Genomic DNA, 17,903 nt, shown 5'->3' on the forward strand with positions numbered 1-17,903 from the left:
GATTGGGGATTCCAAAGTCCAGTTCCTGAAGGCACCACAGGCGGCCATGACGTCACTGCAGGCGTGGCCAGTACTGAGACAATTCTGCTTCACTTCCAGGAACTTGGACTGGAACTGAGATGCCAGGAGAAATCAAACCTAAAAAAAGAATAAACATTATTATGGAAAAAATGGCAAACGGTGGATTGTGATCTAATGCAACTTTCAAAAATAATCTTATAGAAATATTCATAATAGGCTCTTAAATTTAATGCAACAGAGAAAAAAAATTTAAAAAGTTCAATATTTTTGGTCACTCATTTCAAAAAGTGGAACTCATACATTAAAGCAGTGGTGTCAAGCTGCAGTCCTCGAGGACCCGCTTCTGTTAGATGGAGAAACTGTCAGTCGAGCTCTTCAGAGCTCTGCTAGTGAGCCTGGCATGCTGAAGAGGAGAGACATGTAAAGGCTGCAGGACATCAGCCCAGGAGGACCAGGGTTTGAGAACACTGCTTTAAATAGATTCATGACACAAAGTGAAATATTTCAAGACTTTATTGCTTTGTTGATTGTGGTTGAAATACTACAAACCCAAAATTCTGCCTCAAAAAATTTAAATATCACCTAAAATCAATATAAAAAGCATATTTTAAACAGTATCAGACTTCTAAGAAGTACGTTTGTTTCTAGTCACCCAGTATCAGGTCTGGGCTCCTTTTCCATGAATTACTGCATCGGTGCAGCCTGCCATGGAGGCGATCAGCCTGTGGTTCTACGGCGGTGGAATGGAAACCCAGATTTCTTTGATAGCAGCCTGGGCCATCTGTATTGGTAACTTATCCTGGATTTCATAATCCCACTTTTGTGAACCATCCCTCTGATGTAAAGCATTATTTTCACAGATGTAGAGGTGTGAACGTGAAGCTCACCTTGTAGAGTTGCCATTCTAGATGTTCTGAGTTTGAGAATAGCTCTTTCTACTATCACAGCTTTTATGTGAGTCAATCTTGGCTAAAACAGTTTTACATTTATGCTTCTAATCAACAATTAAAACATATTAACAGGTTTATTTTTAGACCAAGTATGTACCAATTTTAGCCTGGATGTATACAAATCTTTTATGCATTGATTGCATGTATGTTTAGCAAAATAATGTTCACTGGGAGTCCTTGTAACTTCACTCTGATGATTAGGTTGTTGTTCTAATAAATAAATAAAATCTCATAAAAAATGAAAACCATACAATTTATTTTCCTTTCAGTAGTACGTATGCTTACTGTGACTTCAAGACAGGTGATGAAGAGGAGGTAATAATTATATTTACTTCAGGCAGACCTAAGACCTGTGGTGGTTCCTACCTGTTGAAGATGTTGTTGACGTCACTGACTGGCTGCTGATGTGTGGCTGCATATGTGGAGGAGTATACGTCTGATAACTGCGACCGTTTACAGGGGGACTGTTGGGCAACATGCAGGAATAAGAGGTCTGGTTTGAAGCCTGGAAACAGAACATTCTGCATTAACCTGAATGTCAACATGATGTGCTTAAACATACTTAATACTCTATTGCTGGGTTGTTTTTTTACAGAAAATCTGAGATTTGGCACACAACCCTATATTCTTGGATTAGATTTGCCATTCAACACTTTCCTGTGCAGATCCGTTTGCAGGTTTTCTGCAGTTTAAGCACTTTAGACTGAACTGTGATCATCTCCAAACACTAAAAAGAGATTTAAAAGTGGAGGTCCAGCATATCAGATTGAATTTACTTCAGCTTGGTGATATTTGCTAGTAAATCCTTAAAAATGAAATATTATCAATTCATCCACTACTTTTATCAACTTTAATATCTGATATCTAACAAAACACAAAACAGCAATGGCCGTAAGAAAAGTGAGGGCCCAATGAACAACGGTTTTCACTGAACAATGTTTCCTTTTCAGTGATGTTCTGGTGCCCTCTCTGCCACAGGATCACTTTCACCCACATGGCAAAATCAAAGATTTATGATGATGGTGCACAAAAGCAAAACATAGTCCACTGATTATCATCACACATACATGGTGCCCTTCTGCTATGACATATAAGGTAATCTTACTTGCATGGGCAGGCTGGCAGCCATGCTGAAGCTTGGCATTGTTAGGCCATAGGTATTGGACAGAACCGGATCCGATCTTCCTATTATGGACCCTGAAGAAAAGGACACTAAACAGAAACAAAAAAAGGGATTGAATGACAAGTCTGGATAAGAGGACAAGCAAAAATAATCTAGCTCCAAAATTAGAACGAATCAGCATAAAATTAATGGAAGGAGAGGAAAAACTTTAGTTGCTTTGAATTAGAATTAAAGACGCAGGTAGAAGTGAAAATGATGATTAATAGTGTGATAGCAGCTCAAACAGTCCAAGTACTGGCAGCACGGCAGAGTGGAAACAATGACTCAGCACCGGTAGAAACGGGATAAAGACTGTGACGAGAGCTGAGCCGACACAGGACTTTACAGTTCTACTGTGTCGACTAGACTAATGACAATGCGGAGGAACAACTGACTTATGACTGACACTCACAATGACAACAGGTGGCCTTAAATACACACGGTAATCAAGGGACCGAGACACACCTGGGAACAATCAGGGGCTGACAGGACAACACAGAGACTCACAGGAAACAGAAGCCAAAATAAACACGGTGAAAACCCAAATCCTCACAACTTTCCTGTCTTACCCTAACCCAGGGGTGCCAAAGTCAGTCCTCGAGGGCCGACATCCTACATGTTTTAGTTCTCTCCCTGGTTTTACACACCTGCATCAAATGATGGCTCATCAGAAGGCCTAAGCAGAACATTGACTTGATGAGGAGGTTGTTACGACCACCAGGGAGAGAACTAAAACATGCAGGATGCAGGATGCAGGCCCTCAGGGACTGACTTTGGACACCCCTGCCCTAACCTAAACATTCAATATGGCAGCCAAGCAATTTAAGGAGTAGCAATAAATATATTTGAATTGTATGCTGGAAGCAAGATTCTGAAAACTGGATTTGTATTGTACAAACCAGATTGTGAAGAAGATGCATAAAATGCTGTGCTGATTATAATGGGGTGGCTGCATCTGGAAGGAACTATCAGTTGGTAGCATCTTCCACTCATCATTAGAGATATTCTCAATGCAGAAAGACACCTACAACCTTCAAGATAACCCAAACCTACCCATAGATCCACACTCATGGACTGAACTCTATTCTCCAGAATTTGAGTGGAGAGGATTTAGTGGTCTGTCTGCAGACCCCTGTTTACTAGACTGCCTTCCTCTTTATCAGAGATTACATTGTTAAAGAGTTTTCAAAAGTAGATCTCTCCTCATAACCTCAACTCAATATAAAAAGCCCACAAATTTCACCTTTAAATTGAGTTAATTTCCTGGGCTTAAGTAAAGCAAAACAGCATGAAGCAGACAATGTTTTTAGTAATTGTTGTCACTAAATAGTTTTAACTAGCAGTGCTTCCTTCACTGGCAGGTCAACTGTTCTTCAGACAAGAACTGAGTAACTAAATTCAGTTGGACAAACCAGAAATGAAGCACTTTGCTCTTGTTGTGGTTGGTGTCGGTAACAGTAGAGAGTTTGCTGTGACACACCGTTTCATTTGGTACCTGGTGCTGAAGGCTGAGCTGGAGATGAGTAAGCACTGCTGCTAAAGCTGCTATTGATGGGAATATGGCTGGAGGAGTTCAACACCTGCCGGCGTTGATTCCTTAACTTCTCCTCTCTTCTCCACTTTGCACGTCTGTTTGAAAACCAAACCTGCACATAGCACAAAAAAACTGGAATTAAACAAGGATTAGACAGGGGAAGGACTAGTTCACCATGACTAACATCCAATCCCATTTATACAAGACTCTGAAGTCAGGAGAGACCCTCTGCTTGTATCTGTTTGCTTTGAAATGAAAAAACATAGAATAAGAACCTAGAGTTGATCTTATTCCGTTATGTCTGGGAGTCTATGAGGGGAGAAGTCAGTAAACCAGTGCAAATGGAACAATAGTTCACTTTACAGAGTCTGGAGAAAATGATTCAGAATGAAAGTGAATTGTGCTTACAGACAGACAAAAATCTGATTTGCTCTCAAATTTTAGTTAACTTTCTATGGTGCAAATTTTGATGCCACTAAGAAAAAATATCTGTATTAAAATGGACTAAATGAACTGATCAAAAATAAATTTCACAAGTTGTTTTTCTAATCTACATTTGCTTGTTTGCTCATTTTCAACAAGTACCCCCACAAGTTTCTAATTTTCAATTAGGAAATGTCTTTCTGTCAAAGGTTTACTCACAAAATAAAGTAACGTTTTTTTTTTCCAGTCAGAAAAGCACCAGGAAAAAAGTCTTCAGATTAGTTTGGAAGAGCAAAAAGTTGTTTCCTTTGAAAAAGTTTCCCAAAAATCCTTTGAAGTTAGATTCCTGGGTCTCTTTGTTTTCCCTGCTTCAGGGTTGTTATTGTCCCTGGGTTGTCCAATGCAGGGCAACATAGAGCAGGGTGCAAGATTATCTTACATGATGACAACTCCATGCATTAGGCTTGATGTAAGATAGGTTGACAGCTCCTTTCTCACTGTACCTTCTCTGAGAGAAAAGAACAGTTTAACTATGCTTTGTTTTGTTGCAGTTTGTTGTAAAAGCTCTGAATCAGCCATCCATCTGGTGTCAGAGAACCTCAGGTTTTACATCTGAAATCAGAGCAATGAGAACGTCGTCTACCTTAAAATTCAATAAAGATTTGACAAATACTACAAGGTCCACGCTTTTGAATCTTATTATTCATCATTTTTATACAGTCAAACTGTTTCTTAGATGACTTCTCTACTTGTCGGTGTGAACATGCTTGTTGACGAAGAGTCGAAAGGAAATTAAAGGAAGCTCCAACTTCTGCAGCTTACCTGAATTCTTGCCTCAGGAAGATCGATTTTGTTGGCAAGTCGTTCACGTGCAAAAACATCTGGATAGTGAGTCCTTTCAAATTCTACAACCAAAAAATAAAATTATATATTTAAAAAAAGAACATATTTCAAAAGAAACTATGGAGATTAATTTTAAATCTCAAACTATATGGTATAAAACGAGAACACCTTCTGACAACTTCAGGGTCTAATCATAAAAACAATCTGCTCTGAGATTCTGAAATTAATAAAATGTAAACTTAGATACACAAAACCAAACAAAGTCCCAAACATTTTTAACTATTTATAGGATTTTAATGAAAATAAAGATTTAGTTGAGATTTTTGGAAATGAAGTTATTATTGGCAAGATCGCTATCAGTGTGAGCATATTACTAATCTAGCTATGGTCGATGTTATAGATGATTAGAAATAAATGGGTCTGTTCTGTTCTGCTGGCTGAGACAGCCGCCTGTACCGATCCTCTTCATCAGCTGATTGGAGACATGAATGGCAAAGGACTGTCTTTCATGCTGCTGCACAACTTTATGATTATGAAACATAAATTAACTATCTAAATGTATTTTTTGAAAGACTTTTAAATAATAAATTAATTTAGTTTTTTCAAGCAACCCAAAAATGTGTCTTAAGCACTTAAGCTGCGGCTAAACACACTGTTGAAGAAAGTTGATTTAGGTGAGGCTTCAAATGATCTGATCTCACTTACAGTCAGTTGAGTCAGTTTCCCATCATCGGCATGATGGCATATGGGAAAAGAAATACCACTTTCCAATATGGTATTGGAGTAAGCACTACAGGGTGGGCCGTAAGTTTCCATACATAGGAGAATGTAAAATGTAAATTTCTTTTATATTTCAGATACCCAAGAAAGATGCGTTTGACAAAAGAGCAAAGAACTGAAATTATACTGATGGTTGGATCGGTAAGCAGTCGTATGGTTGCACAAAATTTTGACAGAAAACTTCACACATGACACTGCGGTAAAACTTATTTGCAAGTTTAAAAAAACTGGAAATGTTGCAGATCAATCACGAAGTGGTCCAAGATGTGCAGCGGTTACGCAGAGTGCCACAAAAATAAAAACAGTTGTCCAATATAAACAGTTTATTTTGTCTATGTATGGAGACTTATGGCCCACCCTGTATTTTTTCAACTTTGTTTACATGTGAATGAGAAACAACAGCGCAAACCCAGTGATATTTCAGACTTTAGGTCATTTCTGCAGGATGCGTTAAAGAAATGTAGCTTTTGGTTAGCATCCCCCAAGTACCTTTCTCTAGTGCTTCTATCTGGTCCTGTGTAAATGATGTTCTGTTTCTCTGCAACTTTCTTTTCAGCTGAAGCCTCATCTGAGTCTCATCTGAGTCGTCACCGTTGGAACTGATTGAAATGTTGTTTTCCGCTGCGTCTGTCTGAGGGCAGTCTGCACCGAAAAGGCAGGGAGGAAAGAATGGAAGAAGACAGATAAAAATTGGGCTTATGGCTGGATAATCAATCAGTAAAACAGAAAAAAATGTGAGATAAGCTGTACTCTAGTCAGATCTGGTAAGATACAGGATACTTCACTTTAAACTAAAACGTAAAATATAGCTCGTTTTAAAAATGAATTAAGTAAAACATGTTCAGTTTTGCCAAAAAAAGGAAGTTCCCCCTGCTTTACTTTTTAGAAACAAAGATGTTCAATAAGATTTGATATGTTACAAAGATGATCTAAAATGCATTAACTTGCATATTTAATCAATCTCATGTCAAATAAATAATTGTTATCACACATGCCACATATTTAGATGACATAATAGCATATATACAACATTTCTTGAAAGTCAATTCAAGTTTATTTGTATGACACACCACGTTTAGTTGTGTCTTCTATCTTCTACTCCAATAAATAAATAATCTAATAAATTTAGCGAGTTTTAGATTTTCAACCTAAATGTGTGCCTTTGTGAAAGATAAACTTAGAGTATGTTGCGTTAACTTTTTATTAATTTTGTCAAACCTCCAAGAGTTTAATTTAGAGTTTTTAACTCTAAATTAAAAGTTAAAAAAAGACAGGAGTGGGAACTATTTCCCAGAGTGCATAGTGGCATGTTTCTGTGTCCTGTGTTGCACCATGAGTGAGATGGAAGTGTGGTACATTGATGTGACTCTTGTGTCAATAAGGTAAATGTTTATTTTAATGCATCTGACATTTTGCAAAGTTTGAAGATAATGTCTGGTTCATACTAAATGTTTTTGAGCAGAAATTGTGATATTTAATAAAATTTTTTATCACATCAGAAATTTTAATCACACAATTTGAACAAAAATTTAAATTATTTTTAAATTTAAAACTTACATTTTAGAAAAACTCTAATGTGTTGCCATTGCTTACCATGTATGTTTGTCTTAAGAGGGACTCATATCTCATTGAGAGCTGATGATCTTTGGGTCATTTTTTCTCTTTATCCATTTTTTTATCCACTCATCTGCTTGTAAGGCGTATGGGTCATATAATGAGTCACTAATGTCAATTTGGTAGCATAACTTATCACGCTGTGTTAAACAGTTGTATTACATGGACTGACAACATGCTTCAATTAGAGCCTAGCCCAACAGAGCGCCTGTAGTCGAACACGAAATCTATGCATCATTATACTGTTCTGTTAATATAGCAGAAAATCTCAGAGGAATGTTTCCAACATATTGTTCGATCTATGGCTCAAATAACTAAGCTAGTGGCTGGTGAGTTCATAAGAAAACACTACCCTGTTTATTACTCAAACCCAGAAATATGGATTAGCATTAACATAAATCCACCCCAGAGTAGAAATCCCAACATGGAACTTCTGAGCAGACAAGCTTGACTGCAGCTCCCTCCAGGACTCATGTTTTTTGTATTGCTAGCCTAATAATTCATTATCCCAACAGACAGGAGCTGCAAAACAGAATAAAGCTATTGCCAAGTGCCATAATCAGTGATGCAGAAGGAGATAATGAAGCAGATGCCCGTCTCCTGGACACACACCCATACCTAAACACACACACACGTGCACAAACATGTTGTTGGCTGATTGGGGAGGTAGCGTAGCTTTGTTTCACTCTTAACTCCCTGGGTGATGGAGGAGGAGCAGAAGCATATGAGCCTACTTCACATAGCAAATGGAGCCATCAGGCAAATGATCTGACAGAAATCTACAACAAATTTATTTAAACTCATGCATGACTAGACTGAATATTTGTCATTGCAAATTCAACAACACGCCCTGTGACAGACTGGCGACCTGTCCAGGGTGACCCCGCCTCTCGCCCAGAACGTTAGCTGGAGATGGGCACCAGCACCTCCTGACCCACTGAGGGACAAGGTTGTTAAGAAAATGGATGGAAATTCAACACCATTTGTTACTCTGCTCTCAGCGGAAGTTGAGTTGTAATGAACGTACTCTGTTCATGAGGTTCTAAAGACCTGCTGTCATCTGAACAAACACACCAGTAGAAGCCAGGAGGAGGGTCTTAGTGCTGTCAATTAGCCTCATACGAGTCGTTCACTCCAGCCCCCTTGCTCTCATTTGTACTTCCTGACAACAACCCTGCCATGAATGCTAATGCTAGTTAGCATAGCCACCGATGACAGCAGATAAACAGTTTTCCTGGAAAGTTGTTTCTCTGTCATTAGCATAACAAACACCACAAACAGGATTGACATGAGTAGCTTTAACATTTGGAGATGATACAAAGTGTCACCTAATTTGCAAACATTCACAGCTAAACACTTAGTGAGCACAGATCTTCCTGTCATGAGATGTGGTTGGTGGTGGTGAGAATGAATGCAGGAGACCCAGATGAAGATGACAAATGTTGCTCAAAAACAGTCCAGTCAGGCAGCACGGCAGGAACAATAGCACATAGCTAATAACCGGTAGCAACTGACAACAAGGTGACTGAATACGGGAGCAAAGGCTAACCAGGACTTTAAAACAGTGCAACTGGAGAGCTTGACGGTAGACGTACGATGTTAGACGAGGATCTGACACAGACAGAGAGAGACAACAGGTGGACTTAAATAAACTGGGAATCAATCAACAGAGGAAGACGCAGAGACTCACAGGACAGAAACTAAACACAGAAAAACCTTAAATACATAAACACTGATCATGACACTTCCTGAATGGAAAAAAGAAAGAAAGAGGAGGGCCTCATTCCTTGTTGATCTAAAATGATTAGAACATTTCCGAATTGAAAGCATAATTTGCTATATTGCAACAGGTGATGCAATATAACAAAGGAATAATTCAAACTTATTCACCCTATAAGATAGGAAATTGTGTTCATTATATCTTCACTAGAGTTTAATGCTAATATTATAATAAATAAATTATTCCAAAAATTCCCAAATGGGATTTTCTTATCGTCACAGTCAAAGTTAAGTTGTGGCTATTTTTTTTATTTTTGGGGGGCAGCGTATTAACAAATGCCTTACCTGTGTTCAGGATTGTGGTCCCAGCGTACCACCCTGAGCGTCCTCCCCAGGAGCCCTGTGCATTAAGCATCTTCAGTTTGTCAAACATTCCCTCAGTGGCCCCTGAGCCCATTGGATGCTTGTCAGTGGCCAAGTTCCTGAGCACTCGATTTATTGATGAAACCTGGGAATAAACATAAAGTCATATGAAAAAAAAATTACCGCAGTTTTTTTTCTTGAAAAAATGTGAGGTTGGTGGTAAAACTGCAGTATGTGACTTTTCTAAAAAATTATTTTACATATTGTCAAAACTCACTGTAGTGACAGTGCGGTATGAGACAGTTTGTGAAAAGTCAAACTCCTTTGCCTCCTCCCAGTGCTAACTAAAATCAACCAATCAGAGTGAGGAGGCATGTCTTAGCACTTGTCAATCATAATCACTGCTTGATGTGTTTTAGGTATTTCCCTGTTGCCACACACTGGAATTCTATATCCGGGCGATTAACAACCTTCTACAGCATTTGATGGCTGCAGAAGATTCTATGCAATCAGTTGAAACAGCAGTACTGAAACACAGACACATCTAAGACAAGCAGGGAAACGGCCTCTGAGGACCAGAGTAGACAAACAATGTCTTAGACTGAAAACTTTTTAACCTGTATGAATAATTAACTGAACTTGATGCACTGTTTGATAATAAGGATCAAATGAAATGTGTGTGTTTTCTTTTGTAAAGTGCCTCGAAATAACGTGTTGAACTGTACCAGTGTTCTAACATCAGGCCAGTTGACAGACTAAGCTCTCATTGACATAACTGATCTTACACTGGGTATATTGTCATTGGTGCAGACTCCCTCTGCCAGTAGTCGGTCTCTAATCTCCCAGGCAAAAATGGATGGACACTCTCTTTTGTACTGAGCGATCTTTCCCACCACCTCTGGAGTCGCCACCCTGGGTTTACTCCCACCTATGGCCCGAGGACGGATTGAGCCTGTCTCATAATACCGGCCCAGGATCTTACTCACACAGCCATTAGACACCTGGACAAACAGAAAGAAAACATCTTTGATCAAACAGTTGCTCTTTGCATTGGGTAAAGAAAGCAACCCTGGTGAGATATTCTCTGTTTCTACAACATGGAATAGTTTTTAGGCTGCTTCTTTATGTAGAACAGAGAGTCCCACTTTACATTTCCACAAAGCTGCTAAAGGGATCCATGAGTTTGCCTCACAGGTAATTGAGACAAAGTGCCTATCCAGGATAAAATTATACATTCATCTCTTTGTTGTTCCTTTGTGACTGTCTGTTCCAGGAGTTAGTTCCAACTCCAGATTGATTCTAGATTTTGAAAGACATATCCCAGACAACAATGTAAAGGTGGCTTTTGCCATTCAATAAATTAGTAAGTGGAGATTTCCTGGAAAGGCAAGATTTGCATTTGTCAGTTCACATCTTTGTAAAACAAACTTTTATGAAGTAGAAAGAAAAACCGTCAGAGCAGAGCTGTCAGTTAGATGTTCTACTTTACAGTAGAAATCCATCTTTTCACTGTTTCGTTCAGATTTAGAAGTTATTTGAGTAAGACAATAGTTTCACATTACATTCTCGAGCAACAATTTTGTTACAGTGAGAAACCACTTTATTAGTATACATGTACCCAAAGAGAAGCCATGGCTTGAACAGAGGCACAGCTGGTTGGATTTCTGGGATTTTTCTGCATGAAGTTTGCAGGTTCTCCCCTTAAATGTGTGGGTTCTCTCCAGGTACTCTGTCTTCTTCCCACTGTCCAAAAAACATATCTGTTAGATTACTTGGTCTCTTTAAACATTAGATGTGAGTGTGTTGTTTCTCCTGTGGTTCTCTGAGTTGTCCTGGGATGGACTGTGGCTGGTCCAGAGTGTACCTGCCTGTCACAATGGAGATAGACAAAAGCTTTCCTGCAGCCTGGATGGATGGATTCCCGCAGCACAATGTTGTTACCACTGTGTTTCACCATAGTGGTGACATGTTCAGTGTGATGAGCAGCATTATTTTTCTTTTTGGAAGTTTGGATGAAGGCAATAAAGTTCATTTTTAATGTTGTCTGAATAAGAATATCTTCTTGTCGAGCCCAAAAGAATTGCAGCTGTATCAACAGCAAAATGTGATTGTACAAAACACATTTTGATTCATCAGAGAATCTTAATTGTGTAAAAGTTTTATAGATTAATGAGTAAACTATGGTGTCCTTTTACATGACAACTGAGTAACGGTTCTAGTGGGTGATGTCGTCATATAGCGAGCAGCCCCACAGTCTGAAGACCAGCATAGCATAATCTGTACACAACACAAACACATCAGTGGAGACATGGATGTCATGTTGAACAGTCTGCTCAGTCTGGGATGTTTTTTTTTTATCCAACTCAAAAAAATCTGAAAACCTGAAAGAGATCCAGGCAGAGAAGTACAGGAGAGTGAGAGAGTCACTCTTTTGACAAAACCAGTGACTTCAGCCCCTTAGCCAATCAGTGACCAACAGTCTTCTGACGTCATATTTTCAGCCCAGCTGAGCATGCCTGGACGCTTCTGTGTCCTTTTTCTGCTTGCTATCTCATCAGGTATGATGATGATGCATCATGATACAAATTTAATGTTGGTCTAGAGAGTAAAGATGAAGAGCATCTTGTTGAGACATTAAATCCTGTTAAGTCAATGTGTGTGTTTATTAGGATATTTGGTGAATATGTGAAATTTAAAATTAGAATATTACAACAAACCAGCTAAATACATTTTGAATACAGAAATGTGGACTTTCTGTATTAAACTTATATAATACATGCTTGAAGGTTATTATTTCCAAAAGGTACTTTTTCCATCTTTCTATCAGGCCTCATCTGAACAAATATTCTAATGTATTGAAAGTGACTGTATTTTGCAGTATTTGCTCTGACAACATTGCCTCTCTTTTCCACATTTATCAACTAACCCCCTTTCTTCAGATAGATGGTCTTCAATTCAATGGTCTTTGAATGGTCAAACATTTATTAGCTGCATTATTTAGAATGGAGTTCAAGCTGCTATCAGCTTGAGCCACTCCAAATATTCAGATGGTGATCAGATCTTATCCTTTAGCAGTGTTTAACTGTGCTACTGAAACTTAAGGCAGATATGCAATAATGTGATCAAAGTATTAATAACACTTTGAAAGTTTGATGTGTATGTGAATACAGATTTTGATTCTACAGAAAACCATGACAACAGCCAACTATTGGTTGTTGTCATAGCCAATCAAGGCAAACACTGGAAATTAGTTTAACTTTACATCAATGTTTTTACATGCAATCACTGGTACATATGTTGAGCATTATTGTAAATCCAATAAAACAGCCAGGTGTAGGGATCTACTTTAACGATAACTTATGAAAAATTGCATGTAAGGTGCCAATAATATTCTGAACCCCAGACCTGAAAACAAAAGCTGGCACTTAATTTTGTTCACAAGCTATGTTATCCTCTCAGCATTCTGCATACCTGTAGTATTCTGGATATGTCACATGGCCGAGCCCCACTATGAGCAAGCTCCACTATCTTCTGCCTTGTGGAATCAGGTAAAGGCCTTCCATTTACAAACACACCTCCAAGCTGGTTTACTCCACTGTGACCTTCACACACAAACACACAGAAATAAAATGAAAGGGAAAGAAATAAAGGAAAGAGGGAAATAGACCATTTTATTAACAAGAGGAAAATATAAGGGTGAATATGGAGGAAATAGCCTGGGTGCTTAGATTTTACATTTTAACATCTAGACACCCAGTTTGTAAAGAAGTTTCAGTATGCTAACCTCATGTCTATTATTTGAATCTAAATCTATTATTCAGTTACTGAAAGATACTACAGACACACTTCATTTTGTATGTATTTGAGAGACATACAGCATAGTCATTGGCACATTTTTGTTTGTTTGTTTTTAGGAAGATGTGTTCTCCATTCCCTAGTCCTTCTTAACTGTCTGTCCAAAATAAAATACCATCAACTTATTGCTTGGCAGAATTCATACCCTATAAATTTTAACTTGAGTTTACATTAGTAAGTTTCCAGTCACCTATGTTGGAAGACACGAGATAAACCTATAGCCAAAAATTGGTATATGAATGACAACAAAATCTGGTGCATCTTTTACTTCAAATTGTATTGATTTGAAAAACACTATTTCTACTATTTTATATGCTGTTGTGTGCATATAAAATATGCACACAACACAAAAAGCTCCCACACATTTAAAAAATTATATCAGGACTCCAATTAGCACAGTTCATCAACCATGTAGGAACTCATCAGGTAAAGGAAGAAAAGATCTTCATCTCAGGTTTTTGGCAGAACTGTGCTGTGCGGTGATTGGCAGCTTCTCCCTGACTCATTGTGCTGGCTTTGCAGAGCAAATAGGAAGGCAAAGTGAGCGGTAAGGAAAAGAAACTTAGCCTGAAAGACCACAGCAAACATGTATTCATGGGAATACAACTTTGCATTAGTGCTTATCTTGCATATCTCACATTAGTGCATGAGATAAAAAGTTGCCCATCTGCTGAGGATTTTGACACCTAACTGCATAGAGGGGATAACTAAGGAATAATGATATAAAGGAGTGAGAAAACTCCAGCAGTGGGGTAGGTCAAAGCTCCCACACTGATCTTCTTCTAGATACCACACCATGGAAATGGCAGGGGTCTACAATCCAACACTAAATGGTACTCAATAGAAACAGCCCAGGTCAGCAACAGATGGACAGAACAGGTCTACACTCTGTGAGGCAGTAGTCAGGGTCCAGGTTCATGGAGTGCAGATCAGAGTCAAAATCCCAGAAACTGACAGTAGAGGCAGGGAGCAGGCAGAGGTGATGATCACGTTCAAGAAAATGGAATGCTCTAAAGCTGTGCCAAGGATTACGACAGACAATCAACCACTGAGTGGTGCAGAGCAGTTATGTCGTTTAGGCCTCTTATCTGTGACTAAACTCAGCAAAATCTTTTATGTGATCATTTGATTTGTTCCTGTTCACTTGTGTTTGCTTTAAACAGCTAGAAAAAACCTTGAACACTGTGCTGATAAAGCGTAGAAGTGTTATGTCTCAGCAGGGGGACATAGTACTGTGACGCTGTAGGTTAAGTAGATTTTCACATTTTCATTGTCTGTTGCTTTTATGAGCTCAGGGAAACATATTGCAGATTGATAAACCTCTCAGCAGTGAATTACTAAATCATACAGTCAAAGTACACATACACATACACCCACCAGCACACGCACACACGACCAGATAGGACAGTCTGATTTGGATGCAGTCCAGTACACATGCAAACCAAAAAGGGATGGAAATGGTTCAGCAGGTAAGATGCTGGATCCAGAGAGCAGGAACACTACAGTTAATGAGCTCAACAGACACTGAATGTACTTAATAGATACATTACATAGTAATGCAGCATTTTATACGAGTCACAATAAGGCCAAGTTATCACACTAAAAATAACAACAACAACAACAACAACAACAATAATAATAATAATAATAATAATAATAATAATAATAATAATAATAATAATAATAATAATAATAGATTTCATTTACAATGCCCTTTATGTCTTTGGATATTAAAGGGCAAAAACAAAGCAAGCAAGTATAATGGATAAAAATAATTAAATATTAAATAAATGAATAAATAAGGAGATTAAAACCAGTGCCTAAGAAAATGAACCCAAAATCTTGCCAAAAAGAAATGTCTCAAGGCCTTTTTTAAAACAGTCAGTGGATTGTGGTTCCCTCAGCGTGTCAGGGAGGGCATCCCATAGACGTGGAGCAGCAGAAGGGCTTATCTCCCATGGGCCTTAGTTTAGTTTGGAGTTTGTGGAGAAGCTTTGAGTGGGTGGAGTGGAGTGAGTGAATGGTGTTAGGTAAGTTAAGCCGTTTTTTATTGTTTTTCTTACTTTTTGCAATCAAAATCCCCGAGGTTGTGATACTACTTTATAAATTTGCTATATTTTTTCCCATTCAATCCCTTCCAAAATATACACGTATAAGAAAATTTTTTTTTTAAAAACAGGAAGACAGACTGAACACGAACAATATTTTTATTATTTAAAGAACTTAAATATCTCAACTAAAACTTGATATGAAGTTAGACAACAGTGTAATAGAAATAAGAAATACTGCCACCTGCAGGTGGGAGTTAGCTGTCACTTAACCCAACGTTTTGGGTTAAGTGCCAGCAAATTACATTTGCAATACATTCACAAATATGCGTTAGATAGAAAAAAATGTGGGGTTCTGTGGATTTTGCGTGAATTTGTGAAATCTGGAGTCTGGAAAACCTGAAGGACTACGTAATTATCAGACCATTCCTGTTGGTTGCTTGACTCCGTCTGTGATCAAATTTTCCATTGATTATATTTTGTGAGCACTGGCCACTGACAAGAGTAACAGTGAAACTTTAGAGCCATGCCTGTCTTAATCCCCTTTACAGTCAGGGACTTTTTAATATTCTCACTTGTGATTTCAAAAATTTTCCACTTCAGTATTTTTAAAACTTTAAAATTTAAAACTTTCTGTTGTAATAATACCTTTCCATCTATGTATTAAGATGTAACCACAGTAAGACAGACTGATTGTGCATGAGTAGTTTAAATGTCGGGTTCACAAACAAAAGTAATTATTATTGTGGCACAAGTTAAAGGCTACAAAAACTATGATCTGTTGTGGAAATTAAACTTGGATGACTGAATGGGATAAATGGTTAAGCATTGAGGAATGCTTGTTGCCCACCTCCCAACACAACCATGAGTGTTCAGAGTAACGTCATGTGGGAAGACGTACATCTTTCTCCCCATCAAACACAATTGTGATGATGCACTCATATTAATTTGAGTGCATCATCCTAATTGACATGACGCCACCTGTCAATCATTATAGGGGATTTGTCAGCAATTGACCAATCGGCAGTTGCAATTTGTCCCAAAGTATACACCCTTATCTGGAGGAACTGAACCTCTGTCAACACTGCTGGGTCCGTCATTGTGAATGTGCTGCGTTCATACAGACTTTGACAGACTAGTCATGGTCAAACATTGTCATTGGGGAACATGCAATCTCGACAACCATTACCCAGAGCATTTAGAGGGTGGAATACAATTTATTACATTTTCAAAACCCAAAAGCAGTCTGGAATAATGCAAGAAATGGATCAAGGCCTACAGTTGACCTCATGCCCAGTTGAATGAAACTGTAATCAACGGCAACTATCACATGTTCACCTGCATGAAGGTAATTGGCAGTAAACATCCCAGATTTTGTCACTATGACACTTTGATTCAATACATGAAGGTAGTTATGCTTGATTTTATGTGTGTAAATTCCAGTGGTAGCTCAATGGCAGCATGAAAATGTAATGCTGTAACTGCAGTATTTGTATTTAATTACATTTTTATCCTAATGTTTATTTTGAAGCATTTTCCATAAGGCAGATTTTCAAAAGCTTTAATTATTTAAATCATTACTGACCCGCTTTTGCACATACAAAATGAGTCCGACACAACTTTCACACTCACATCCAATGAGACTTTCTGCCAGTGATTCTTCATCTGGCTGCAGCAGACTTTAACTTTGATATCTCTGTTGTTTCTCACAAATGACATTACAGGTCTGATGTAGGACTTGTTGGAGAATTTTCCTGCCTGTTGTCTTTGCCTCAGTTTTGGCTGATACAGCAAAAATTACTCAAAAAATGTATTGGGTATCGCTTTGAGTTCCTCTACCTCTGCCATTATAATACTGTTTGTTTGTCAGAAGTTTGCTCTACTTCTGCATGGGGGCGGAGCAAGCATCATGTCAATTGTGAAACATCCTGATGGCAGCACCATGCTGTGGGGATGATTACTTCAGGGGGCATAGGGAATCTGGTCAGATGGATGGAGGTAAGGTAAATACAGGGCAACATCTGGATTGCCAGGAATTTGAGTGGGTAAAGGTTTACATTTCAGCATGAAACCAACCATGAACATATGACCAGTGACAAAGCATGTCAGGTGTTAAAAAGGCCCAGTCAATGTCCAGCCCTAAATCCAACTGGCAGGCTGTGACAGTTACACTATGTTTGATGACTGCAGATTCTCTTAATCCAGTCTGATCAAAAGTAAAACAGACAATGATAGATGAGAGACAACAATCACTCTCAGCTCCTTTTAAACGCTGCTAAAAAGTAAGATTCATAATCCTGCAAACATTAGCATAGTATCTATTATGTCTTACACAAGTCAATTATAGGAACAGTTATCTTATTATGGTAGCTCCTGTGACTGCGAATATTTTCTAACTCTCTGTCAAGCTGTCTTATATCTCTTGTGTGTTGAAAGGTCAGTAGTTCAACTGTAGAAATGTTAATCATGGTGTCATTTCTGAGAAACACACTGGGGCTCTCCTCTATTGACACTAAATTAATAGAAAGGCATATGGAGTCAATTTGGCCTCAATCCTCTGTGATACACAAACACTCACACACACAAAGCAG

General features: G+C 38.4%; 1 protein-coding gene across 1 annotated transcript in view; it reads right to left on the minus strand.

Annotated features, from left to right (window-relative positions):
* LOC103465784 (paired box protein Pax-6-like) overlaps positions 1-17,903 on the minus strand; it is a 29,237-nt gene continuing 11,334 nt past the window's right edge. Inside the window, exons 3-11 of the mRNA XM_008410940.3 lie at positions 12,881-13,011; positions 10,195-10,410; positions 9,392-9,554; positions 6,203-6,355; positions 4,913-4,995; positions 3,629-3,779; positions 2,077-2,183; positions 1,338-1,476; positions 1-138 (exon numbers count right to left, since the gene is read on the minus strand). Coding sequence (XP_008409162.1) covers positions 53-138; positions 1,338-1,476; positions 2,077-2,183; positions 3,629-3,779; positions 4,913-4,995; positions 6,203-6,355; positions 9,392-9,554; positions 10,195-10,410; positions 12,881-13,011 — 1,229 coding nt within the window. The 3' untranslated portion in view covers positions 1-52. The remainder of the gene's footprint in view (positions 139-1,337; positions 1,477-2,076; positions 2,184-3,628; positions 3,780-4,912; positions 4,996-6,202; positions 6,356-9,391; positions 9,555-10,194; positions 10,411-12,880; positions 13,012-17,903) is intronic.

The sequence above is a fragment of the Poecilia reticulata genome, chromosome 6 (genome assembly GCF_904066995.2).
Source record: "Poecilia reticulata chromosome 6, P_reticulata-male-v2, whole genome shotgun sequence".
NCBI lineage: Eukaryota > Metazoa > Chordata > Actinopteri > Cyprinodontiformes > Poeciliidae > Poecilia > Poecilia reticulata.